The following is a 16,914-nucleotide window of genomic DNA, read 5'->3' as shown; positions in this document are numbered from 1 at the left end:
TGTTAATGCTAATACAGTTAGCAATACAACAAAATTAATTATTACTTATTTATTGTACTAATCACATAAATATAATTAGTAATACATGCAATTAAGTTTCGTAATATGGGGTTTTAAAGTACTAGTTCCAATTCTTAAAAAGTCATGTAACTGAAGTTAGATGTGATCGTATTTTCGATCTTACATATTTCATTTTTGAAAAGGTCTGCTCATATGTACATGTCTTCTAAAAATTAATGTAACCTTTCTTGCAAAATTTTTAATTTTTGGATAATCTGACTCAGATAATGTGAATAAAATTGAATTAGATTTTAATTTTTAAATATTGTCTTCAGTGCATCATTCGATTGAAGATCTACCAACTCGAATTGTAAATTCTCATCAACATCGTTGATGGGCACAAACAAATTTTGTAAAAGTTCAAACACCTTTGAATTATTTTTAAAATCATAAAATCTATCCGCAAAATATTCCTGCAACAAACTAATGTTTTGAACAAAATTTTCAGTGGAAAAATTACAACTACGAATATTTTTAGATAACTTATCGCAACATTTAAAATGTGAAAAATTATTCCAAAGTAGTTGACTTTTAAATAACTACAGTTTTGTTTCAAATGCTTTGATTTATAATACTATTCATTGACAAGTTTGTCTCATCCTTGTAGTTTCATATTAAGAAAATTCAGGTGTTCACATATATCTGTTAAAAAGGCAACGTTCTACAACCACTTGAGATCTGACAGTTCTGGAACAGGTTTCAATTTTTCATTCATAAATAGATCTATTTCAATCCTAATTTCAAAAAATCGCTTCAACATGTTACCGTGACTCAACCATCGTATTCACTGTACCAACCATTGTATTGGTACAACAAATCATCGTATTCAGCCTGGTCTGAATTATCTGCAATTGAAAATTTTTCAATTTCAGACAATTCAGACCAGTCTTGCAAATAAAATTTACTGTTGATGTTCAGTTGACATGACTGAATCTATGCCTAAAAATTTCCGCACAAAGACTGCTGGTGAATTATACAATGAAATTGCATTGGTTTTTAAATATTTTTACTCTAAAGATATTTATGAAGCTGACCCATGACTCCAGTTTTAGTACTGACCATATTTTTAGCACCATCTGTCGTAACTGCTAATAGCAAATCCCAATTCAATTTGAGGCCGTCAATTGCTTCTGACACACACTAAAAAATGTTTCACCTGTTGTTGTATCTTTCAAGCTTTTTAATGCAACTAGCTCTTCAGCTACTGAAAAACTTTGATTTACACCTCGGATATAGATTATTAATTGAACTGTATGTCTTGTATCTTCACTCTCATCAATTACTATTGAAAAATGTGAGAATTCGTGAACTTTTTTATGGGGAGTCACTGGAATAAAAAAACAATACTCTTGAATATTGAAGTAAGCAAGCACTGAAGTATCTTAAAATTTTATGAAATATTCTAACATAAAGGTTATTATTATATTCATATCATGAAATTAATCATAGTTTATTTATTACGTTGTTTGCCTAATAAACTATATTATTAGCATCAGCATTAGTAGAGGCATATGATGCAAGAAAGCAAGCTTATTCAGCATCAGCCAACAAAAAAAAAAAAAAAAAAATACCACTCCCATTTCACCCCTCCGTTCCCTCGAAATACCTGTCCAGTTGAGCCTTAAATTTGTTTAGGCTATCAACTTCAACAACAAGTGATGGAAGTCGGTTCCACCAACAAACCACCCGCTGGCCAAAGGCAAATTTCCGCACATCTATCCGACATCCGTCCTTCCTCAATTTGAATTTATGCCCTCTGAGCTGATTATTCTGAGCAAGATGAAGAATCCCATTGGCATTGAGCATGCTCAAACCATTCAAAGCCTTATACACCTCTATCAGATCACCTCGCCGGTGCCTAGTCTCCAGACTCTGTAATTTGCAAAACTTAAGCCTTTCTTCGTAAGAGCAACCCTTTGTTCCATTCACTAATCTTGTTGCCCTTCTCTGTACCCGTTCCAGCAGCTCTACATCCTTCTTGAAATGAGGCCTCCAGACCTGTATACAGTACTCAAGATGTGGCCTAACCATTGCCTTATACAAGGGAATAATCACCTCCTTATCCCCGCTAGAAAAATTCCTGTATATCATTGACAAGACACCATGAGCTACTATTGCAGCTCGTCTGCACTGCTCAGAGAACTTCATATCTGCCTGCACAATTATCCCCAGGTCCTTTTCATTCTCCACCACTGTCAGTGTAGTACCGCAGAGTTGATACGTTGCTCTGGGGTTACTGTTTCCCATATGTAGTACTTTACATTTGTCAATGTTAAACTTCATTTGCCACCTCTCAGCCCATCTGTTCAACCTTTCCAGATCCTGTTGCAGCAGCATAGCATCGGTGGTATCCTTAACAACCCTGTCAACCTTTGTATCATCTGCAAACTTGGACATTAAACTTGATATCTCATCATCAATATCATTCATAAACACCGAAAACAACAACGGACCCAACACTGAACCCTGAGGAACTCCACTAATAACATTAGTCCACGTTGAGCAGTGTCCATTGATTACCACTCTCTGTCTTCTGCCACTCAACCATCCCCTTATCCATAGCAGCAATTTGCCTCCAATGCCACACTGCTCCAATTTGTGCAGCAGTCTTCCATGTGCAACAGTATCAAAAGCCTTTCTAAGATCCAAATATATAATATCAAAGTTATTCCCTGCATCCAGTTCTTTTGTGACTACATCATAGTATCCAATCAAATTGGTCAGGCAAGACCTGCCCTTAACAAAACCATGCTGCGTCTGAGCTATAACTGAATTCTTGTCTAGATGATCCTGCAGTGCTTCTTTAACCAGTGCCTCCATTAATTTACCTGGAACAGAAGTTAAACTAACAGGTCTATAATTACTTGTGTCAGCCTTTGATCCTCCTTTGTGAATTTGGGTTACATTTGCACATCTCCAGTCTATGGGTACCACCCCTGAGTCCAAAGAAGCTCTCATAATTATGGCTAGGGGTTTGCTTACTTCCTTTGCTGCCTCCTTTAATATAACTGGATAGATCCCATCCACCCCAGGTGCCTTTTTTATGTTTATCCTCAACACTCTCTCCTCCAATTTCCTCTCAGTTATTACAAAATCATCCAGCTCACTGCCAATGTTTACTTTAGCTACATCATTCTCCTTCCTGAATAACTCCTCATGCGTGAATGTAGATGCAAAATACTCGTTTAGATTGTTAGCCACCTGAGCAGGATCCTCAACTGTTTAACCATCAATATCCAGTGGACCAATCTGATTCATCCCTTTCCTTGTTGAGTTTAAATAGGTAAAGAACTCTTTTCTGTTTTTCTTTGCATCCTTTGCCAAGGATTTTTCGTAGTCTGCCTTTGCCTGCCTAATCTCCTTTGTGACTTGGTTACAGACCAACTTATATCTATCATAGGCTTCCATGTCACCCATTAATTTGTATGTATCCCATGCATTTTTCTTCTCTGCCACATGTCTCATTAGTTCATCTGACAACCATTTAGGCCTAAACCTTGAACAATATTTCTTAGTTGGTATGTAAAGCCTGGTAGCCTCCAAGATTAGTTCCTTGAGTGCTTCCCATTTTGAGTTTGCTGTTGGTAATATTATCAGTTGGTCCCACTGTATAGAAATTAAATACTGTCTCAGACCATCATAGTCGCCTTTACGAAAACAAAAACCCTTCCCTTTACCTCTGATGGTAGTTACCTCCTTGAGTAAATCCCACTTCAACACACTGTGATCACTGCCACCTAGTGGTTCATTTATCTGCAGATTCTTAATGCATGAAGAATCACTACTGATAATCAGATCAAGAGAATTGCTCCCTCTTGTTGCCTCACGAACATGCTGATGTAGAAAACAATCATCCAATAAATCCACAAAAGCCTTGCTAGTGTGCGAGTGACCAACCCACAAATTCCAGTCAATATCCGGGAAATTAAAATCCCCCATTATAAGACTCTGATTTACTGGCCCACTCTATTTCCTGTACAATATCTTATTATACTCATCAGAGTCATTAGGCCTATAGCACACTCCTACTCTCAATTTTGATTTCCCTATGCTTATGTCACACCAAACTGACTCGACACTGCCCTGTCCATCGATGTCGACTGGCTTCACTTCCTTGGACTTTATGTGTTTCTTAACTAATAGCATAACCCCTCCTCCCCTCCTGTCCTGTCTATCCTTTCTATACACGTTGTATTCCCCAAATTCCAGTTCCGCATTCCTTATATCTGTGTGACACCACGTCTCTGATATCCCAACAATATCTGCCTTTGATGTTTTGAGCAATACCTCAAATTCATCCAATTTATTTACCAAACTCCTAGCATTGGTGTACACGCAGGTATACATGTACCTGTTTCTATTCTTGGCTACCCTCACACAACCCATATGTTTACTTGTACCCCAATGATTCTCAGCAGTCTCTGAAATATCCTGCATCTTGTTTTTCAGGCTTCTGCTCATTTCAATAGAAGCAGTGCAAGAATCACTTCCACCTCTGCCAGTGGCTACTGTTAATCTATTAGTCCTTGTATTTCCCCCCAACTAGCAGTTTTCCGACCCACCTAACTCTGCCTCGACAGCATCAGCAAAAATTCTTGCACCCTTTCTATTTAAGTGTATCCCATCCCTGTAGAAGCAATCTCTCCTGTTAACAAGTACAGTCCAGGCTGAAAAAAATTCTACCCCTTGAGCCTTGCACAACCCCTCCAGGGCCGAATTGATCGACAAGGCTCTCATCATATACTCCCTCCTATCGTATCTGGGCAGAATTGCAGGCACCTTAAAATTCCACCCTAATTCACGGCTTTTTTTCAACAGTGACCTGTACTTGCTAAGTACAGGTCACTGTTATATTATTATAATATAAAACTATGTTATTAATTATAATATAGTTTAATAAGGTGACATTTCGAATATCTTACCAATACTCAACATCAGATTATGCTGTGGGGAGAGCAGAAAGGGCTACAAATTTGTATATTATAGGATATTACAATTGCAATTACCAATAATACAATTTGCAAATTACGATTCTAAACTATTAAGTTTTGAATTGCTGTTACAATAGAAAACAGGAAATCTAAGGTAATACAAAGAGATTAAATTCATACCTGCTGACGGCCTCCTCTTGCTCCCAGATGCTACTAGAAACTTTATGTGCATACAGCTGCCAGCAGTTAATTTACAGCAGATGGTTGTTGTTGTTGTTGGGGTTTAAAGTGCAATGGCTACTTAGGCCATATTGCACTTATGGAAGTGGTGCATACTGTCTGCGTTTGTTGGTTTAGAAGCAGTTAAATACGGTTATACAATCTTATTCGTTTTAGAAAGGAGGAGAATTCTGCGCGATTTGAATTTTCACCTATGAGATGGCTAAGAGACAAAGGTTCCTTTAAATTTGACAGAGAATTGAAAGACATTAGTCGAGCATTATTATATAGAGTACAGTCCAGAAGTATGTGTTTGACTGTGAGTGGTATATGACAATGATAACACTGGGGAGGATCATTTCCTGACAAAAGAAACAGATGGGTTAAATGAGTATGACCGATTCTGGCTCTGGCTAGAATTACTTCTTCTTGTCTGTTTGCTATAGAGCTAGAAGCCCATAATTTTGGTAAGGGTTTTATTTGGAGTAGTTTATTATGGAATTGTGTTTGCCACTGAAGAGTCCATTGATCCTTACATATTCTTTGTATATTCATTTTATAATCTGTGACAGGTACTAGCGAATTTGTTGGGGCTAGGCTGGATGGATTTTTGGCAGCATCATCTGCAATTTCATTCCCTGGTATTCTGGTATGGCCTGGGATCCAGCAGAACAGTAGATGGATTAACTCCATTAACCAATAGGATAGTGTCATGTTTTTATCCTAGATCCAGGGTTCTTGTATAGTAGAAGCCAGTAGTGATCTTTGCTCCTATACTCTGACCATCAGGGTTCATGTGCAAGCTGGTTCAGGATCTTACCGATACCAATCATCAGACCATGCTGCTGGTGCCAGGTTTTATCCTGGATCCAGGAATTCTTGTGTAGTGGAAGCCTAGGGTGACCTTTGCTCCCATACTCTGCACATCAGGGTTGGTGTGCAGGCTGGCAAGGGATTGAGAAATCAATAATTGCTGTCTCTAACGCCTATTACTATTTAATGACAGGGTCAAGATTAACTGATTATTTTAACGATGTTTCTTTGAAACATCGTTAAAATAATTTTAGTGAAAATAACAGAATAAATATCTAACAAGATAAAGCTGACAACACAGAGGTGTCAAACTATTAATCAACGAATGTTAAAATAATCTGTAAAATGTGTTTTTCATAAATTTTATTGTGATCTAATATAAACATTAATTTTTATGGTATAACTGAAATATCTGTGGGCCGGATAAAATTGTTTCGCATGCTGTAGTTTGGGGACACCTGGTATATATGCATTGAAGGCTTCTATGATTAATGTTTTAAAGGTATACCATAATTCAATTGTATTTGCTCTCTGAGCAATATCTACCCACTTAATAGAGGCCATGTAGCACCTTAAGGCATCATAATTTCTCTTTCTGAAATTATAACCCATTCCTTTGCCTTTGACTACTGCTACCTCTCTCTTCATCGTAGAACTCCATGAGCACTTCTTGCTACTGATTCCGGTACTGTCAGCCATATTATGTCATCTGGTTCATGGGTGATGATGATGTCTGGAGTATTCTTTTTCCTAGTACTTTCCCTGAAATGTTGATACAAATAGCAACCATCTAGTTGACACCATTAAGATTCTATACTAGCATGCAAAACGTCTGAATCTGGTAAAGCTTTCGTAGCTCTCAGGCTGCTTTTGATAAGAAGCATGACCCCATCACCCCTTCTATCTTCCCTATCCTTCCTAAATACGTTATACATGCCATACTGAAACTCATCATCCCTATCTCTGGGTGGCACCACGTTTTTGTAAGCTCTATTATGTCAGCATTACTTGTCCTAACCAGCAGTTCAAATTTACTCATTTTATTGATGATACTTCTGACATTACTGTATAAACAATTAAGACTTAGTGTTCTTGTACAGTTTACGACCTTGACACACCCCTTAAATTTATTTAAACTCGCTTCCCTGGCATTAGCTACCTGCTCATTTGAAACATTTCTGCCCTCAGAACATCTGGCTAATATGTTCTTTTGCAGTAACAAACAAGAACTCTTGAGGTATGTTGGTCACTACTGTTGGCCAATATTATCAGATAAACATGATCTGTATTACCTTTATCCCCTCCCAAACTAGCAGTTATCCTGAACCTTTAAGGTATCCTCAATAATACTGTGAAAAAACTCTTGCACTACCTTTGTTTAAATGTGTCCTGTCTCTACAAAACAGATTCCATCTACCTACAAGTGCGGGCCAAGCTGATAGAAATTTCCCCCCCAAAAGCCTTACAGAGTCCTTCAAGTCTTGAGTTAATCCACAAGGCTTTCGGCATATAATCTATCCTATAGTGCCTGGGTAGAACTGCAGACACATAGACATTATGACAATAAATGGGAGTAGAAAATGGAAGATGAAAAACTGAGTTAAGGTAGGGTTCTAAACACTGAATCCTCCTAACTCGTGGCATTTCTTCAGCATGGTCCTATATTTTTCTAACAACTCATCATATCATGTATACTTAATGTCATTAGTCCCCACATGAATAATAATATTCTCTTTACCCCCCCCCCTTAAAATCTGACAGTCTGTTGGTGACATCATTAATAGTTGTCCCTGGCAGACATACCCTGGTTCTAGTCCACCTATCCTTATTACAAAATATATTTTCTGTTTCCCTGACAATGGAGTCTCCCAATACAACTAAGTCCTTTTGATCCAGAGTAGTTTGCACTTGGTTATTCTGTTCTGTGGCCTGAAGTGCATCACTTGACGGGTTACTAGAGTCTTGAGTCCCGGACGAGCTCCCAGTTACATTATTCTTAAGGGCAAGCACCCGTTTTTTACAGTGACTCAAATTGTTCTGGCAATGCACCAAATTTTAACTTGAGATCGTTACACTCCATACAATGGTGACTAAGAAAAGAATCACCAGGTGAGCTGTGATTATCCACTAGGTCAAGCTTGGAATACATGCCACAGATTCTACAAAGGATAAAATTAACACTCACCTGGAAATCGTCATCGGCTATTTCTGTATGAGTCGTGATACCCTCTGATGAAGTATTCAAGACTGATTTTGTAACAACCATTGTAAAGTTTACTAAATATCAATAAAAGAAACTTTAAAAAAATTATATTTATAGTATTATAAAAATCAAACTATTACACGGGGAAAAAAAAAACTTATCAAAATGATACTTGACAATGTTGATGTACAGAGAAAATAATAAAAGATAAACTTTACAATGTTATATTAAATGAGAAAAATTAACACATTAAATGTAAATGAATACCAGTTATGTATATACTTGTAAGTAGTTTTGTATAATAAATGACTTTGTTCTATAATATTTGTGTCATTGCTCATGAGAAACTGACAGTTCACATATATAATATATATTATATGGGAAATTCCCTCAGCTCCTGATATTCTAATGCAGTCAGGTAGCTTATGGACCTTAGTTTGAGGGGAGCTGTTGCACTAATATAATAACAACAATTGCCATTAATGGCAATACTAATGTACAGAGAAAATAATAAAAGAAAATCCCCTCCAACAAACTACAATATGCAATTGCATATGCACACATGAACGTGTATATAATCCAATGATATTTACATGTAAACATTTTTATATTTTCAATTTTTGCAAATTAAACTGTTTATTTTTGGCTTACACATAACTTGGTCAGCATATTAAAGGACAATATTATGAATGTTTCATAATATTGTTCTCAAAGGGGGTTTTCCTAGTAATGGAACTGTTTACAATATACGAGCAAGCTGTATGTCAGAAATAATGCAGGTATATTAGCATTAGTACAGGCACATGATGCAAGAAAGCAAACTTATACAGCATGAGCCAAAAAAAAGAAAAAAAAAAACCTTTCCATTTCACTGATCCATTCTTTCCAAATGTTTGTCGAGTTCTGCCTTGAATTTATTTAAGCTATCAACTTCCATCACAACTGACGGAAGTTTGTTCCAGCAATTGACTACCTGCTGGCTAAAGGCAAACTTCCGCACATCTATTCTATAACTGTCTTTCCTCAGTTTGAATCTATGCCCTCTGAGGTTTGTAATCTGAGAAAGAGGAAGAATCCTAACAGCATTGAGCCTGGTCAATCCATTCAAAGCCTTATACACCTCAATCAGGTGCCTAGTCCCCAAAATCTGCAATTTTCAAAACTTAAGCCTTTCTTCATAAGAGCACCCCTTTTGTTCCTATTACCAGACTTGTTTCCCTTCTCTGTACTCATTCTAGCAACTCTACATCCTTCCTGAAATGAGGCCTCCATACCTGTATGCAATACTCAAGGTTTGGCCTGACCATTGCCTTGTACAGGGGAATAATCACCTCCTTATCAATGCTCCTCCAAAATTCCTGTATATCATTAATAAGACCCCATGACTTACTCTGGCAGCCTGTCTGCACTGCTCAGAAAACTTCACATCTGACTGCACAATTACCCCTAGGTCTCTTTCATTCTCCACTACCCTGAGTGTAACACCACCCAGATGGTACATTTCTTTGGGGATTACTGCTACCCATATGTGCAGTGCTCTGCATTTGTCAATGTTAAACTTCAGTTGCCACTTCTCAGCTCATCTGCCCAAATTTTATAGATCCTGCTGCAGTAGAATACTGTCATAACTGTTATTAACAACCGTGCCAACATTTGTATCATTTGCGAATTTTGACATTACACTTGTATGTAATGTCAAATTACATTTAAATTTAATTTGAATGTACCATATAAATGCATCAGGAATGCCATACTGCTCCATTTTTTACAGTAGCCTTCCATGTGCAACAGTATGAAAAGCTTTCCTGATGCATTTAAATGGTATTTTATTTTGATATCCATAATAATTTAATTTAATCAAAACTTTGTAACACTCACGGTTTTGGCCTTCCTCCAACCATGGTAGTTAATCCTGGGGCTGTAATTATCAAAAAAATAACATCTTAAAACAACTGCAAATGGATCTAATACTTTTAAGCTGATAATTTTAAGCAAAAAATAAAATAAAATCATGGTGCCTCGGTAGCCAGGTGGGCAGGAGCAGCAGTGCGCAGCACACGCTTCTTGATTAGACCAGGGTTCGAGCCCATGACCACCAAATACGGAGGACGCAGAAAGGTTGGGGAATGACCACTGCATATCCCCCGAGCAATATGGCCTTAGTTGCTAATGCTCCTAAAAACCAAATAACATAACATAACAAAATAAAATAAAACAAGTATGCCCCAGACCTTAATGAGATAAATGAGTAGCAGATCTCTATATATATTTAAGGTACAAATTATTTGGTAGCACATTTTGAGTATTAAGTGTATAGACAAGATAAATTTTGATTAGCATGTTACAAAATACAGCTTATTTTTTATATGAAAGCCATATGCTTCTTAATATTATACAAGGAGTGATCATTTAATTTGCAGACTGCTGCAAGATCTTATTTTAAATTTCATCATCTGAATCTTCTGTGGATTTCTCCTTCTTAAAATACTCTCCCTTGAACTTTACACACTTTCACCACTGTCATACCCATACATTAAATGCTTCTTGCAAGCCTTTTTCGAAAGACTGTGAAGTGCTTCCATTGTGGCTCTGCGAGCATCATTGCCGGATGCAAGACACTTGCCTTTCAGGGTTTTCTTCAGATGTGGAAACAGTAAGAAATGACATGGAGCTAAGTCTGGTGAATAAGGGAGATGTGGCTGAATCTATGGCAGTGATCACTAGCTGCACATTAGCCATATGGAGCCTGGAATTATCTTGATAGAGAAACCACTTCACACCTGAAAGTTCTTGACATTTCTCATGAATGGCACAGTGAATTTTGACTCTGAGGACATCAGAGTATGCTTTCTTATTCTAGTTATTCCACAAGGCACAAAATGTGTAAAAATAATGCCTTTTATGTCAAAAAACACAAAAACAATTTGTTTGTCAGCCAAACGAGAAACTCAAAATTTCTTAGGTCTTGGTGAATCAGAATGCTTCCACTCATTCAGCTTTTGTTTTGTCTCTGGATCACAGTGAAAAATCCAAGTTTCATCACCAGTTGCTATTCAATTTAAGAAGTTTTGACTCTGTTTCAAAACAATCAATCATTTCTTTGCACATGTCTACTCTTTACTGTTTTTGTTCAGTGACTAATGAAGCTGAAATTTTCATATTCACCATCAGAAAGACACAATATGGCCCTGGCAGTCTATGTGTCGTTAAATTCAGCAACAACAACATATCACTGTTGGATCTGTATGTCGGACATGATACTTGCTTCAAAACGATTGCCAGTGACACTTGGCTAAAAAACTCTCTTCACGCAAAACTATCTCAACAAATACTGCACGTGCACACAGAGTCTGCTTAGTGGCAATCAGGGAGTGTGCCTCTAGTAGCAGTTACGGAAAATTTGTGAGATAAATATAAAATCTTGCACCAGTCCTTGAATTAAGTGATCACCCCTCACATACAATATAAAAAACATTTGGTACTACAAACAAGGAAAATAAACTTTTTCGCAAAGTAGCATTGGAATATTAGTAAAAAAAAAAAAAAATTCAAATGCACAACCGTGTTATTGTCTCAATAAACTTCTTAAGTCTGTAACAGGGATGGCTAACCTTTTCCTACAATGTGCCACATAATTTTTTAGATTTATAATGTAATTATAAATCTAAAAGCTGTTTGAATCAATAACCCCCCCCCCATTGATCTGTAACTGGTGTCATCAAATGTTTTAGCTAACTATGAGTACTTTAATTTTATGCTAAGCATTTGTAATAAAAAACATAAATAAATAAAACAATTTTACACTAACAAAATAAATTTTAGCATTAGCATTAGTAGAGCCATTTGATGCAAGAAAGCAAGCTTATGCAGCATCAGCCAAAAAAAAAAATAAAAGTAAAATAAATAAATAAAAAATAACCACTTCCACTTCACCCCTCTGTTCGTTCAAAATACCTGTCCAGCTGAGCCTTAAACTTATTTAGGCTATCAACTTCCACGACAAGGGATGGAAGTCTGTTCCACCTACCAACCACCCGCTGGCTAAAGGCAAATTTCCGCACATCTATCCTACATCTGTCTTTCCTCAATTTGAATTTATGCCCTCTCAGGTGATTATTCTGAGCAAGAGGAAGAATCCCATCAGCATTGAGCATGCTCAAACCATTCAAGGCTTTGTACACCTCTATCAGATCACCTCGCTGGTGCCTAGTCTCCAGACACTGTAATTCTCAAAACTTAAGCCTTTCTTCGTAAGAGCACCCCTTTGTCCCAATCACTAATCTTGTTGCCCTTCTCTGTACTCATTCCAGCAGCTCTACATCCTTCTTGAAATGAGGCCTCCAGGCCTGTATACAGTACTCTAGGTTGGCCTGACCATTGCCTTATACAAGGGAATAATCACCTACTTATCCCTGCTAGAAAAATTCCTATATATCATTGACAAGACACCATGAGCTACTCTTGCAGCTCGTCTGCACTGCTCAGAGAACTTCATATCTGCCTGCACAACCACCCCCAGGTCCCTTTCATTCTCTACCACTGTCAGTGTAGTACCACAGAATTGATACGTTGCTCTGGGGTTGCAGTTTCCCATATGTAGTACTTTACATTTGTCAATGTTAAACTTCATTTGCCACCTCTCAGCCCATCTGCTCAACCTTTCCAGATCCTATTCCAGCAGCATAGTGTCAGTAGTGTCCTTGACAACCCTGCCAACCTTCGTATCGTCTGCAAACTTGGACATTAAGCTTGATATACCATCATCAATATCATTTATAAATACAGAGAACAATAAAGGACCCAATACTGAACCCTGAGGGACTCCACTAATAACATTAGTCCACGATGAGCAGTGTCCATTGATTACCACTCTCTGTCTTCCCCCCTCAACCACCCCTTTATCCATAGCAGCAATTTGCCTCCAATGCCACACTGCTCCAATTTGTGCAGCAGTCTTCCATGTGCAACAGTATCAAAAGCCTTTCTAAGATCCAAGTATATAATATCAAAGTTATTCCCTGCATCCAGTTCTTTTGTGACTGCATCATAGTATCCAATCAAATTGATCAGGCAAGACTTCCCCTTAACAAAACCATGCTGTGTCCGAGCTATAACTGAAGTCTTTTCTAGATGATCCTGCAGTGCTTCTTTAACCAGTGCCTCCATTAATTTTCCTGGAACAGAAGTTAAACTCACAGGTCTATAATTACTTGTGTCAGTCTTTGATCCTCTTTTGTGAATTGGGGTCACATTTGCACATCTCCAGTCCAATGGTACCTCCCCTGAGTCCAAGGAAGCTCTCATAATTATGGCTAAGGGTTTGCTTACTTCCTTTGCTGCCTCCTTTAATATAACTGGATAGATCCCATCCACCCCAGGTGCCTTTCTTGTGTTTATCTTCAACAATTTCTCTTCCACATTACTCTCAGTTATTACCAGATTCTCTAGCTTACTGCTAGAGTTGAATACACCTCTGGCATTCCCCTCGCTGAATAACTCCTCATGTGTGAATGTCGATGCAAAATATTCATTTAGTTTGTTAGCTACCTGAGCAGGGTCATCAACAGTTGACCCATCGATATCAAGTGGACCAATCTGATTCATCCCCTTCCTTCTAGAGTTTACATAAGTAAAGAACTCTTTGCTGTTTTTCTTTGCATCCCTTGCAAAGGATCTCTCGTAATCTGCCTTCGCCTGCCTAACCTCCTTTGTAACTTGGTTACAGATCAACTTGTATCTATCATAGGCTTCTGTGTCATGTGTTAATTTGTATGTATCCCATGCATTTTTCTTCTCTGACACATGCCTCATTAGTTCATCTGACATCCATTTAGGCCTAAACCTTGAACAATATTTCTTAGCTGGTATGTAAAGCCTAGTAGCTTGCAAGATTAGTTCCTTGAATGCTTTCCATTTTGAGTTTGCTGTTGGTAACATCATCAGTTGGTCCTACTGTATAGAATTTAAATACTGTATCAGACCATCATAGTCGCCTTTACGAAAACAAAAACCCTTCCCTTTAGCCCTAATGGTAGTTACCTCTTTGAGTAACTCCCACTTCAGAACACTGTGATCACTGCCACCTAGTGGTTCATTTATCTGCAGATTCCTAATGCATGAAGAATCACTACTGATAATCAAATCAAGAGTATTACTCCCTCTAGTTGCCTCCCGAACATGCTGATGTAGAAAACAATCATCCAATAAATCCACAAAAGCCTTGCTAGTGTCTGAGTGACCAGCCCCCAAATTCCAGTCAATATCTGGGAAATTAAAATCCCCCATTATAAGATCCTCTGATTTACTGGCCCACTCTATTTCTCTGTACAGTTTCTTATTATACTCATCAGAGTCATTAGGCCTATAGCACACTCCTACTCTCAATTTTGATCTCCCAATGCTTATGTCACACCAAACTGACTCGACACTGCACTGTCCAGCGATGTTGACTGGCTTCACTTCCTTGGATTTTATGTGTTTCTTAACTAATAGCATAACCCTTTAATATAGGTAAATTTAATATGGGTAAATGAATAAATGCTCACCCTCAAAGAACTGATGTCATGAGAAGCTCAATAACACCCCTACTTACTTGTGTTGCATTAATTTTTAATGCTAGAAGGTAGTTAATATGACCAGGTAAATAAGGTTCTAGTCATGCTGAAACCTGGATCGTAATTTCTGGCAATAAAAGAGGAATTTAAACTCTATCAGTGCTTTTTTTTTTTCCAACCCAAATGCACTTTTTTTTTTATAACCCCAAACACAAAAGCTATTAGAACCAATAGAGGTTAATTATGTTGGCATTCGAGGTGAGTGGACACGCTTAGACAGGGCTCCTCAGTTAAGTGGTTTACTTTTGGGTAGTGCTTTTAAATATTTGATTTATTTAGATATTGTTGGATTATTTTGTTATAGGTTTTCCTGTAACTGTTTGATTTTAATAATATTATAGATGTAATTTTTTAAAGTTACTTTCATTGATATTTATTTAATTTTATAATGGTAGTTACGAGATCTGCCTTAAACACGTCACCGGGTATCATGACTCACACGGAAATAGCAGATGGCGATTTACGGGTGAGTAATGATTTAATCCGTTGTGGAACCTGTGGAATGTTTTCCAAGGTCGACCTGGTGACTAATCCTACCTCACCTGGGGATTCTTTTCTTTGTGATCGATGTAAGGAGTGCACCGATCTTAAATTACAATTTGGTGCACTGATGGAACAATTTGAGTCCCTGAAAAAACGAGTGCTTGCCCTCGAAAATAATGCATCTGGGAGCTCGTCAGGGACTCAAAACTCCAGCAATCTACCAAGTGATGCACACCCGATTCTAGCCTCAAAACAGAAAAAACCAATTCCAAACTACTCTGGTAAAAAGGACATTTTTTTATTAGGAGACTCCATTGTCAGGGAAACGGGGAATATTTTTTGTAATAGGGATAGGTGGAGCAGAACCAGGGTATGTCTGCCGGGAGCAACTATTGATGATGTCACCAACAGATTGTCAGATTTTAAAGGTGGTAAGGAAAATATTATTATTCATGTGGGGACAAATGATATTAAATGTACACGATCTGACGATTTGTTGGAAAATACAGGACCATGCTGAGGAAATGTCGCGAGCTAGGCCATAATGTCTATGTGTCTGCAATTCTGCCCAGACACAATAGGAGGGATTATATGTTAAGAGCCTTGTGGATTACCTCAAGACTTGAAGGAATCTGCAAGGCTTTAATGGGTAAATTTCTATCAGCATGGCCCACACTTGTAGGTAGAAGGAATTTGTTTTGTAGTGATGGGATACACTTAAACAAAGGTGGTGCAAAAGTTTTTGCCAGTATTATTGTGGATATCTTAAAGGTTCAGGGAAACTGCTAGTTAGGGGGGGGATGTGGGTAATACTGACACGCGTTTATCTGTTAATATTGGTCAATGTAACTCTTGCACAAACCTTTAGAGTTCTTATCTGTTACCCCAACTGGACGTATTATCTAGATGTTCTGGGGGCAAAGACGTTTCACGTGAGCGGGTAGCTAATATCAGGGAAGAGAGCCTAAAAAACTTCAAGGGTTGTGTTAGGGTTGTTAAATATACAAGAACAGTAAATCTTAATTGTTTATACAGTAACATTAGAAGTGTCGTCAATAAAATGAGCGAATTCGAACTGCAGGTTAAAACAAGTAACGCGGACATAAAAGGGCTTACAGAGACGTGGTGCCACCCGGAAATTGGGGATGATGAGTTTCAGTACGGCTTGTATAATGTATTTAGAAAGGATAGGTTAGATAGAAGGGGTGGTGGGGTAATGCTTCTTATCAGAAGCAGCCTGAGTGCGACGATAGCTTTCCCGGATTCAGACATTTCACATGCTAGTATAGAGTCTGTATGGTGTGAGATAGTTGGAAACAAAGGTATAATGCGAGTAGGAGTAATCTACAGACCAGGTGATTGTGAAGATTATGACAAAAGCCTCTACATGCAAATGGAATGGGCAAGTAAGCGTCAATGCCTTATTATGGGTGATTTCAATTTGCCTCTAATTGATTGGAGTAAATGGGAAGGAAACTCGACATGGGGAACAAAATTTTTAAATCAACTAGATGACTGTTATTTGTATCAACATGTCAGGGAAAGTACTAGAGAAAAGAATATCCTAGACCTCATCATCACACATGAATCA

The 16,914-nt window shown here is 37.8% G+C and overlaps 1 protein-coding gene across 3 annotated transcripts in view; it reads right to left on the bottom strand.

Annotated features, from left to right (window-relative positions):
* Nucleotides 1-16,914, bottom strand: part of LOC150078025 (uncharacterized) — a 442,574-nt gene that overhangs the window by 127,458 nt on the left and 298,202 nt on the right. For all 3 annotated transcript variants that reach the window (XM_090384338.1, XM_090384339.1, XM_090384340.1), the window contains exon 13: nt 10,105-10,144. In XM_090384338.1, the coding sequence (XP_090240464.1) occupies nt 10,105-10,144 (40 nt within the window). The remainder of the gene's footprint in view (nt 1-10,104; nt 10,145-16,914) is intronic.

This window comes from Mastigoproctus giganteus, chromosome 11 (assembly GCF_048544385.1).
Source record: "Mastigoproctus giganteus isolate SK-2022 chromosome 11, ASM4854438v1, whole genome shotgun sequence".
In the NCBI taxonomy this organism is placed as follows: Eukaryota; Metazoa; Arthropoda; class Arachnida; order Uropygi; family Thelyphonidae; genus Mastigoproctus; species Mastigoproctus giganteus.
This window is presented reverse-complemented; position numbering and strand designations above follow the sequence as displayed.